The sequence below is a fragment of the Geospiza fortis genome, unplaced genomic scaffold, assembly GCF_000277835.1.
Source record: "Geospiza fortis unplaced genomic scaffold, GeoFor_1.0 scaffold161, whole genome shotgun sequence".
Taxonomy (NCBI): domain Eukaryota; kingdom Metazoa; phylum Chordata; class Aves; order Passeriformes; family Thraupidae; genus Geospiza; species Geospiza fortis.
In genome coordinates, this window is record NW_005054375.1 from 3,431,023 (window position 1) to 3,442,982 (window position 11,960).

The following is an 11,960-nucleotide window of genomic DNA, read 5'->3' on the forward strand; positions in this document are numbered from 1 at the left end:
GTCATTATTCTAATATCTATAATAAATGTTGTAATTGTTCAATATCTCGGTCCATATCTACTGTTAATGAGTTACTTTTCTATTCAGAAAATAACAGACTCATGCAGAGTTAGCAGCAGATAAATATCTAACCATTTGGAAACAAGACAGATACCTTCATGGGATATTCTTTATGCATGTGCTTGACAGCTGAACAGAAAACTAACTTAGCATTTGAGACTGAATGACAGGATCTGTCTTTATCTGAGAACTGTGTGAGTTCATCAAGCAAAGAGAGGGAACAAGGGAGAAGCCTTTTAGCAGCACTGCATTTTCAATGTTTTCAGTTTTAGTGCTATAAAACAAGGCATTTCCAAAAGGGATGATTTGATGATAAAGACATTCCAGTATTTGTTGACCTTCTGAGTCATCAGGATGTAGTAATACTCAATTGTTCCTGAGCACAGAAGTGCAGCTGCTGGAGCAGGCTCCGAAAAGTCTGCATTTTTTCAGCCCTATTTTTTTTTGTCCCTTTTACTTGGGGAAAGTATTTTTTTGTTGTTTAACGGTTCCCCTCCATCCCCTGTGGGTGAAAAACCACCTGAGAAAACAGATGTTTCATGAACAAAAATATATACAACTTTGAAGAAAAGGACTTGGGGGTTCTGGTGAAAAGCAAGCTGAACATGAACAAGCCATGTACCCCTGCCACAAAAGAGGTGAATGATGAGCTGTGCTGTATTAGTATTGTCAGCACACCAAGGGAGGCGACCCTTCCTCTTCACTCAGCACTGGTGAGACCACAGGAGTTCAGTGTCCAGTTCCAGACTCACTGGTGCAAGAGAAACATGGAGAGAGTCCAATGAAGAAGCAGGAAGATGATAAAGGAACTGGAGCATCTCTGCTGTGAGCCCCGGCAAAGAGAGCTGGGACTCTTTACCCTGGAGAAAGCACAGAGAATCTCGCTGACAGATATACATTTCTGAAGGATGAGTGCCAACAGCATGGAGCCAGGCTCTTTTCAGTGTTGCCTGGTTACAGGACCAGAGACAATGGGCACAAACTGGAACACAGAATATTCCATTTGAACATCAGGAAACACTTTTTGCCAGGAGGACAACTGAACCCTGGAACTGGTTGCCCAGGAAGGTTGTGGAGCCTCCATCCTTGGCAATATTTAAAAGCAGTCTGAACATGCTCCTGGGCAAGCAGAGCTAAGTGGCTCTCCTTGATCAGGGGGGTTGGACAAGATGACATCCAGAGTTCCCTTCTGATCTCAAACATTTTGTGATTCTGTGATTCTAGAAATAAAATAAATGAGAAGACTAACATAACTCTGTTACGTTGCAATTTTCAAAAGAAGCGTTTCTGCTATTCTGGCATATGATGCTAAGGAAGGGTATAAAAATTACTCTTCTTCAGGATCCTTGGTTCCCAAGAAAAAGCAGTGCCATTGCCTCCTGTATTGAGGACAGAGCATACCTAGAGGCATTTCATGCTCTGGTATTATCTCCCCACTGCAGTTTGCTGAAAGTTAAAGGGATTTTCATCTGTAAGGGTACACTTTTGCACAGCTCTTCGTACTTCTGTCTCCTCTGGGAATATACATTGATCTGCTGCAGTGAAAACGTTTAGTATCATTCTGACACATCTCCATTGTAGCACTTTATGACTCACTGGCCCAAAATTTCTTCACTAATGATCCTGGGAAGCCTTACTGAAATGAGGAGCTAATTTAGCACTAAATTTGTAACTAGTACTAAAATATCAAATGTGCAATTAAATTCAGACTAGTGGAAATCCATATTTTACTCACCCTATATGTCCTGTGCAGCACAATGCTTTTTTGATTTACTAATATCCTTCTTAACTACCTCTAACATTTCTACCTGCAATCCATAAGTGCTATTCTCTGAATTTTTGATACCAAATATTTTAATAGAAAGTTATTTTTAAAATCAAAATTTTCTCATACTAAATAACATATAGGTATACTATAAATATGCTCTCAAAATTTTTATAGTTTCTTTCTTGAATCACATACCTCTAGTATTATTTTTGCAATCACTGAAATCCTCAGCATACTCATATGACTGGTTGATAGACACATATGTATAGACATATAGACACATTTTCTCTGTAAGAAATCTTTAACTTCAAATAAATTTAATTTATATTTATATTCATACTGTAGGAGTGCAGACAGAGTTACATTATAGGAATATTTTTGTATACCTGTACAGTAGGATTATGGATTTTTTCTTGTAATGTATTTGAAAGGAAAATTTAATGTGAAAGAAAATGTTTGATGGGGAAATTAGGGAAATGAGTTAATTTTATGTAATTTTGCCTTCTATGTAATTGCCGGTACAAGTTCATAATTAAGATTATTGTCATAATTTTTTGAGTATTTTTTACTAAGAACGTGAAGTTTTATTAAAATGTGGAAATCAATATCAGATTGATTCCAGTTCTTATAAGGAAATGTTTCATCTTGACTTAAAAAAAGACAGAGATAATACAGACAAATCAGTAACATAAACATTTACACCTTTTTTCTAGTTTACCCAAAAAAAGAAGCCTTAAGGTATTATAAGGATGAGAAAATTAAATTCCCTTTGTAAAGGCTAATTTAATTTAATTTTTATTTTTCAGAACATCAATAAAAGGCCTTTCACATCAGTCACTAGCTCTCTCTTACACAAGGAAAGCATTATTCTAATGCATTTAGACTTAGCATTTTGACATTCTCTTTTGACAGGTTTGGAGTGAAGGGGAAACTCAGGATGGCAGTGTGTACCACTTGTGTCAGAAAAAGATAAAATGTGGAGGTTTGGCTTCCAAGGATGGAAGCAGGCATTAAAACTAAACAATATTTCCTGGTGTGTCTAATTCAAACCTATTGAAACAAGTATCTTGTAGAGTATTGATATTCAAATAGTCCTGGAGGCTCGTGTGCACTGGGTTATTTCACAGTATCATGCACATAATTAGGTGACCCTTGAGGGAAGAAATCAGTGCTTATGTAATTCAATTGAGGTCAAAAGCAGTTTCCAAACTGGGTTGGCCCCCCAGGGTATGGAAGCAGGAGATAATTTCTAAGGCACAGAGGAAAATTCCAGCTGGCTTCTGTCCATCTCCCTCCACTTTTCTTCTCTTTTCCCCATGCCTGAAGCACTGCCCCAGCACTTGCAGCTCTGCTGGCTCTGGAAGCTTTGTGGAAAAGGCAATCTGTGATCCCAGATATCAGAACCAGAGAGTGTGGGAGTCAGCCATTCCAGAGCCTGGGGGGAAAAAACCAAATCCAAATAGCAAACACAACCCAAATCCAATAAAAGGGAATCCTGCATAAAAAGTTTGTGAACTGCTGTCCTGAATGAATGCTCCAGAAACCACGGAGGGGGCAGAGACCAGCTGGAGCCATCAGATCCTGCCACCAAGGGGACCTCAGAGCACGAGAGTAATCCTGGCTGCCCCAAGGTACCCTGGCCTTCCTCCCTCACCACGTGCCCAAGGCCTCAGGGGTGTCCTCAGAAAACCCTGCTGCTATGTGGAGGCTTTAAAAATTTTTGTGTGAAAGTTTAAAGGCTCACAAAGAGCCTTTGGAGCCACAGGCCAAGAGCACGAGTAGATTATCAATAACGTGTTTTTGTTTCTGTCTTGAATGAATTCTTTGCTCTCCAGCTTTTGGGCATCCAAATAACTGTAACACAAGTTACTTGGACTGAAAAAGGACAAAATTGTGTCTGCAAAATCAAGAAAAAACCTACTTAATGATGTCAACAAAAGTTTTCCCCAGAAATGGGGTGAACCATTTGTAGAAAATGAAAATGTACATCACTGGCTAAGTTCTCTTATTAAAATTTAAAATAAAACTGCAAAGAAAAGATTTTTCTCAGACTTTCTTTTAAATCTCCGGTTCTGAAGGAGTTGGAAATAAAGTTACTTTTTAACTTTGTATGATGAAGAGAAACATAAGAGAGATTTTCTGGCTTCCTGTTTTCTCTCCAGTTTGTTTACTCTGTAAATAGTACAATGGCAAAGCACTGGAGTGGACAAGTAACAGGAAGAGTCCCACTTTCCCTTCTGTCATGAATAGGGATGATGAGGGATGCTGCCTGGACAGTACTGAGCTGTATAAATGCACCACTGAGCTCTCTCTGGTGAGGCTGGAGACTGACAATTATCAGAGGTCTTTTTCTGAGGAAAAAAAAGCAGTTTTGTAAGTGTAAACCCATCTGGTCCATTTTAGAGATGTATTTATAAAGAAACCACGTTTAAGTGCTTAATTCTCAAAGCAAATCCTTTAAAAGTTGATGGGAATATTGTAAAAGCTAAAGCTTAGAGGAGATATTCTTTGTGTGGGTTCTCTTGTCAGTTTTCCCCCTTATGTCTCTTCTCCTTTTCTCTCTAACAAGTTACTTGTTCATTTAACTTTGTTTTAAGATAAATTTGATTTAAATGGGTTTGGTGTCATAAATAAAAACCACCAAACAGCTTTTTTCTTCCTCTTATTGTATTTTGTACTTTAAGATCTCATTATTTTAACACTTGAAAATCTATTGAATAACAGATGAAAATGAAAACCTTCACTTATATATACAAAAAGGTTCTTGCTGACTTTATATTTGCGAACATTTGGGACTGGTCAAATTAGGAGTAAATTAATTTGATAATTCTCACCTCTTCTTATCACCATATTCAAGAAAAAAATAAAGGCAAAATCAAACAAAATAAATGCCCAAAATGTATCATGTCATAAGTGAGTTAAAGCACAGTTTGGGGAAATAATTTTTGGGGAAAAGAATCCCAAAATAACAAACAAAACCCAAATCCAATAAAAGGGAATCCTGCATATACAGTTTGTGAACTGCTGTCCTGAATGAATGCTCCAGAAGCCACTGGGGGGGGCAGTGAGCTGATGGGGCTAAATGGCTAACACCAATTTTTAAAACTCCCTAAACTCGTGCCGTAGGGTTTTTCTTTTGTTTTATTTGTTACTTATCTGGTCCCTCAAGTAAGACACATAGGGAAAACCGTTTTACTTCTAACATGTGAGCATTTGTACTGTCTGCCATATGGGCATGCTCCAGAGAGCTCTGCTGCTGCTTTTTCTGTGCCTGAAAGGTTTGACATCTACTGTATCCTTCATGCTCGAGCTGTAACCAGCAAACTCAGCCCCTCTTCCTCTTCTTCTTCTTTTCTTCTTCTTCTTCTTCTTCTTCTTCTTCTTCTTCTTCTTCTTCTTCTTCTTCTTCTTCTTCTTCTCCTTCTCCTCCTCCTCCCCCCCCCCCTCCCTCCTTCTTCCTCCTCCTCCTCCTTCTTCTTTCTTCTCCTTCTCCTTCTCCTTCTCCTTCTCCTTCTCCTTCTCCTTCTCCTTCTCCTTCTCCTTCTTCATTCCTACCTGGGGACTTTTTAATTTTCTTTTTCTCTTTCTGTACTGTGAGCCCGTTATCTTGGTTTTCTTACCTCATACTGTTTGTGTGGCTCTGCCTTCTGTACCCACGTCTTTGAGTTTTGTTTCATCCCAACAGCCTTGGTTTGTGACACAGAGCATGAGATGAGTCAGACTGACAGTGCAGTTAGTATTTAGAATTGAAATAAGGAAGTCTGTGTCACCAGTGGGTATCTGGAATTGTAGGGGTTTCAAAACCCCAATTGTAGGGGTATCAAAACATTTTTGATAATGTTTTGGGCTTTTGAAAGAAAATTCTGTTGGGGAGCTCAGCTGTCAAAAATCCACCCCAAATTTTTCAGTACCTTGTATCTGACAGTTTAGAAATATCCACTTCAAACAATTAATTTAAACATTCTGAAATATTTCCAAAATTCTTCTCTTATGGAGCAGGAAGCCTTAGCTGCATCTGCTAAAGGATCTGCTGTTGTGATGGAAACTTGGATGTGCCTCAAACAAAATTCTGTCTCTGGCAATTGACACTGTCACTGTTGCAGAACAGAGTTCTTTAGTGGATCAAAACATTTAATCATAAATTTTGCAAAATTCGCTCCAATGCTGAAGGATGTCTATGCAAAAATTTTACTAGCCTTGCTTCTTCAGAGACTGGGAAGACAATAAAATGTCCTCCTTTTTTTTTTCCCTGCCATGTCCTCCTAGAAATATTTAAATAATGAGATTCAGTAACATGAACTAAACATGATGCTTAAACATACAGGAAGGAATTAAAGAGAATATTTAAATGTGAAAATTGTATAGCCAAACAGCTCACTATATACTGCTCCCTGTCATCTGATAAGAGGACACTCCCATCTAGTTAGTTTACTCTAAAACCTCAGAGTTTGATGGATTGTTCAGAACCTGTTTCCAAGGAATGAGTCTTCCAAGAACAAAAAAAAATTTGGAAAAACAGAATTAAGTGACTTTTTATGATATTTTCAAGACACATGATAAAAATCCAAATAAATAAAATATTCCAGGTAACACCTTAATGGAGACATTACATAATTTACACTAATAAAAATATTCTTTAAAAGGTGAGTGATTTTCAATTGCATGTACAGGTAAGAATGGGAATTGGCTCTTTACCAGCTTAAATGCAGTAAGAGTGGTCCATATCCAGGGGATCCTATCTTTGACTTGCATAAAGCTTAAACAACCTTATTTGCTTTATACAGCCAGTTTCTCAAACATGGTAACAAATTATACTTACTTCTTCATTATAAGGAAATAATTTTGTGTTTGATTGCTTTACAAGTCCATGAATTAGATCAACAGCTAAGGATCATTCTGTTAAAAAATTTATGTTTCTAACACTATTCTCTAATTTGATAGTTACTTACAGGGTTGCATTTTCTGTAGAAAATTGGACTCTAGTGTTTTGTAAATTAAGTTTTCTTATTCTTTATCCCAAATTATTTATATTCCCTCTTATTGAACAGAAAAAGGAAACAGATATCAAGAATTTGATCTTTGAGATTCTGCCATGTCTGATACACGCAAGTCCATTATAGAAAAAGCAATCAGCTCATAGAGGATGAGAATGGTGATAAGGAGGTGAATCTTTCCTCAGTGCTCTCTGCAGAATCCTCTGTCAGCAGTCCAGGGGTAAAATGCATTTACAGAACAGTAGGAGAGAAATCTTACACCATCACAGTGTGCTCCTGGGGAGTACTCAACTTTATTCCCTCATTTGCTCCCCACCTGGAAACTCAAACAAAAAAAAAAATTCAAGCAGTTTTGTCTTTTTGCCTGATTGAATCACATAGTGGAATGTGGGAAGGCAGACAAAGTTCCCTAATCTCTGCCTGCCTTGCTTATCAACATCCAGAAGCAGATGTAGCAACAAGTTTCAGGAGAGAACACAAGCTCATGAAGTCTGTAGGTAATGCAGAACATTTTGTCCTGGGAGTATGGGCATTGAAGGCTATGGTCAACAAACTGGCAGCGCCTTACATTGAAACATCCTTCATTCTATAATTAATCACAAGATTAGTTTTAATTAACGTCTGAAATATATTGCCACTTTCATTTTAAGGCATACTCAGCGCTGATGAATATGTGGTTCTAGGTCTTTTGCTTGAGTTCCAATTTATTAGACTTTTCTTTCTATTTTCATTGCCTTACAGAAACTCAACTTACTGTATGAAAGTGTCCATTTCGCTGACAGTGGGTGAAAACGACACCGGACTCTGCTACAATTCAAAGATGAAATATTTTGAAAAAGCTGAACTTAGCAAAAGCAAGGAAATCTCATGTCCTGAAATTGAGGATTTTTTATTTCCATTTAGGGAGCCTGAAATTCTGTGGTATAAGGTAAGGAATGCAAGAGATTTACACCTTCAAATGTATATTATGCAATGTTCTTATGATTCTCTTGATCTAAGTGTGTTATGAAGCTCGCATTGTTTTTAATTTTGTCAAGAAAAGACAACAGAACCAATGGTAGAAATGAATTAACTAACTGAGAAATTAAACTGCTTCCTTTATTAAACTGTATGGGAAATTTATGTCTGCTTTACCTGAATAAACAGCCTAATTTTACAGCATAAAATTCAGCAAATACTACCAAAATTTTTGTACATATATACTTAAAGTTCTATTTGCAAATATAATTTCATTGTTTTTATCAATAACTTTATTTCAATATTGTGTTATGCTTTCTAGATCATTACTTAAGGGCCAAGTTCTTGCAAGTAGTGTTTCCTGTGGACAGTAAAATTAATTATGGTATACAAGACTGTGCTACCTAAAATTTAAAATTTTGTGACCTGGAAAGATAATGTCCAAATTAACTGATAGCATATCTAAATAGGAGAAGTGTAGCCAACTATTTTTGTATTCTCATCTTGGATTTTGTGTCTTTAATAAAATACTTTTTTATATTAAGAATGCATCTTTTCTAGGTACAGAGAGCTTTGATTCTAAGATTGTTTTAGAAAGAGATATATAGCATCCTTATTTCTCCTCATTCTCATCTTCTGTTTCTATACATTTTTAATTATAATGTTTTTTAAAAATTGAATAAAAAAATAACAAAAAAATATCCCCTGCAGCTTGAGCTACTGGTAATATAAAAGATTGCAGACATAAGTGTAAAGCTAAATAAGTAAATTAAATATGAGCAACTCAGGAAACCAATGTCAAAAAAACAAACCACCAAAGGAATCAACTCCCTTTTATAGCCAGAGGCATAAATATCAAGTCTGGTGATAAAATTAGTTTTAACCAACATCTAAATAGGCTGGATTTTTACATATTTAGTTTATATACATTTATATCTAGCCTGGGCTCTTGCCTAGACACCTTTACTTTGGGCAGCATTGTTCACAGTGGTACGTTTTAAGTGTAAGAACACAATCCCTGAAGTTTTATATTCTCTTTAAACAGGAATGCAAGTCAAAGACATGGAGATCAAGTATTGTGTTTAAAAAGGACACTCTTGTCATTCGGGAAGTTAGAGAGGATGACATTGGAAATTACACTTGTGAGCTAAAATATGGATTCTTTGTTGTCAGAAGAACTACGGAGTTGACAGTTACAGGTAATTACAGGCTCTTTCTATCTCTTATATTTAGAAAAAAACCACTGAATATTGTGGTTCAGGTTGTGTGGGTTTGAGTCATACCATTTGCACACATCTTTGCTGCGTGCCTAGGTGTGAATGGTTGATACATTAAAACTGTTCTGAATACTTCACAGTGATATCTGTAATACCTTGGCAAGTCTGAGTTTTGTTGTGTTTGAAAAGCTTGTGGGCAGCTTTTTTTTTTTTTTTTTAGTGGAAGCTGTGGTCAAGGAACAGGTAGATTCAGAAAACATGTTCCTCTTACAGGAAAAAAAAAATCTATCATATCCTGTCATGTTATTAAATTACTTGGGACATAAAAAAATCTGTAGCAATAACTCTATTTGTACAAGCTCTAATTGTCTTTGGACATGAGAACAGCTGTAGCCACAACCCAAGAGCAGCAGCTCTGTCCCAGTGAGACCATTTCAAGTGTTGAGCAGTGCATGATGAGGGACAGAAGCATTTTTCCTCTGTTATTCTCTTAGTACTTTCTCTAGTTTATAGTTCAAGAACTTCCTGATCTCAATCATCACGCACTGTAGTTACCAATTAATCTATTTTTCATTAGTCTGATTATTTTTTTAATCCATTTAGTCTTGGCTTCGAAAACATTTTGAAGTATTAAGTTCCACATAGTAATTATGTAACATGAATAAACTCTATAATTCAGCAAACAGCAATTGCATAAGATGCATTTAATATAACCTGTTTTTAAAACTACCACATCAATATTTAAAATCCATTATGAATGAAAGCAAAATATATACTGTAAGAGTAGCATCTACAGCAGCAGAACAATGTGAAGAATGGCCCATTGAATTTTCAATTCTTCACCAGACCTCTAACCTCCATTTTACAATTATGTAAAACATATAGCTGAACATACATGTAAGGTAAAAAATGGGCTTTTACAATTATGGGATTACAATGGTAGGCAAGGTGCATCATGATCTGTGTAATGCTGTGTAGTTTCATGATTTATTTCCTAAAAGAAGGCAGAATGAGGATTTTCCTGGCAAATTTGAGGTGAACTAGATCCATATGGTTGACAAAGAGGCTTGTATGTATAAGTTTTTGCACCTTCAAAATATCTAGTAAACCAAGAAAAGTCTTCCAGAATAATTATGTGGGTTGTTCTTAATCCTTTTCTTGTATCTAATATATAAATCTGAGGCACAGCAGCAACTTGTAACACACTTATGTTAAGCATTAGGTTGAATTGCAACAGTTTTCTTTAGTGGTAAAAAGTTTGCTTTCTCATTCACTGTAACCCATTTTCCCTCCGCATTAACAGAAATTATGGTCAATTAGGGAATGCAATTTTCCACTGTTGGATGTGTCTGGAAATCATACTGTTTATGTTGTTTTGGGAGATTCAAGTAATCAATCATATTTATTTAAACTCAATAACCAGGATCTCTTTGTTGTTGTACAACATTGATTTGTTTGGTCAGTACAGATAGGCAATTACTGTCAAGTGATTAACCTCACAATAAACATCCATATATTCTGTTTGATTGACTCTGATATAAAGAAAGCAGAGAAAGATTCTTCAAGTGTGTGATTTATACCAGAATAATGTCAATTATCGTTTGCAATATTCGATACCTGGATTTCAAAAGAACATATTTACTGTATTTTTAAGTAGATCCTGTACTTTTTAGAAGATCACTTCTGTCCTTTTGGTCAGTGCTCCACTGCATATTGGTATTTCAACAGGCTCAGACTGGCAGAAAAGAAAAAGAAAAAAAGCATTGGAAGCAGATTCATGTTACTATTTGTAGGAATAGTTTTTAAAAAAATGTAATTCATCACTTATAATGTAGGTAGGAGTTCAGTATTTAATGTTTAACTAGACAAAGACAGAAAGAGACTTGGCTGATTTTGATGTGCTAAAAATGAATGAATTCATAGGGAGGGAACCATTCAATTTCCACCTCTGCAAACCCCAGCAGATTTAAGAACAACCTCCAAATTAGTAAACTCCATATAATCTTTATAATATTATGTGAATAAATAGAACAAGCAGATAGATTTAGTCATAATACTAATTTTTTTACACCTGTTCCTCACCACCGCTTCTCTCTGGGCAACTGTGGACAGTCACCACTTAAGTATTCCCTTCCTTTCTCCCACACAATGTGTTTTGTCAGGATTGCTGTCTCCTTTAGGGAAAGCTGCTGCCCTTACAGACCATTAACTATGGATGCAGTTATAAACGTGCTCTTTTCAATGTTGGTGTTGTATATTCTTGTTATAACCTCTGTGCTTTAGACCTTAAATATCTGTGTGCCTCATAGTGAAACATGGAAGGGCTCGTATTTTGATTTATCATTAAAGTTGAAAAACAAGAAGGGAATCCACACATTTAGAAAAAGATCAAACTCACTTAATAGGCAGTATCCATCTCATCTAAGTATAGCAGTTGAAAACCTCTAAGCCATGGAAAAAGATAATTTTCTTTCTGTTTGAAAAATGAGAAAAGAAATTGCCCCTTCTTAACTTAAATTATAAGCACTCAGTGTCACCTTGGGTACACCTTTATAATACACCTTTAGAGTAATAACTATTTCATGGCTTACTTTTTCTTTTTTGTTTGTTGTTTTGGGGTTTTTTCTTTGTTTTTCTTTCTTTGATCTTAATGGAAACTCTTTCAATTTTTTTGGAGATGTGTATCTCATGCTGAAAAAAGATGTGATTTGAATCAATTTCTTTATTGTTATGAGATGGGACCTAGAAATTCTCTGTTTTGAAAAACAAAAAGATATATATTGATTATTTTAGCTTGTAATTAATCAAAATATTCACATAAAAAGCATAATTGGTAGACTTTTTGGGTTTTGGTTATGCAATTACACATTCTACAATGTCCTGCAATGTACAAAGTCATTTGTAGGCTTTTATAGTTCAGATTAGCACGTTTTCTTTTATATGTGGAATTTTAATTAAGGCATT

The 11,960-nt window shown here is 35.9% G+C and overlaps 1 protein-coding gene across 2 annotated transcripts in view; it reads left to right on the top strand.

Annotated features, from left to right (window-relative positions):
* The window catches only part of IL1RAPL1 (interleukin 1 receptor accessory protein like 1), a 516,974-nt gene that overhangs the window by 409,395 nt on the left and 95,619 nt on the right, over positions 1 to 11,960 (top strand). For both annotated transcript variants that reach the window (XM_031060205.1, XM_005424902.2), the window contains exons 4-5: positions 7,564 to 7,750; positions 8,825 to 8,978. In XM_031060205.1, coding sequence (XP_030916065.1) covers positions 7,564 to 7,750; positions 8,825 to 8,978 — 341 coding nt within the window. The remainder of the gene's footprint in view (positions 1 to 7,563; positions 7,751 to 8,824; positions 8,979 to 11,960) is intronic.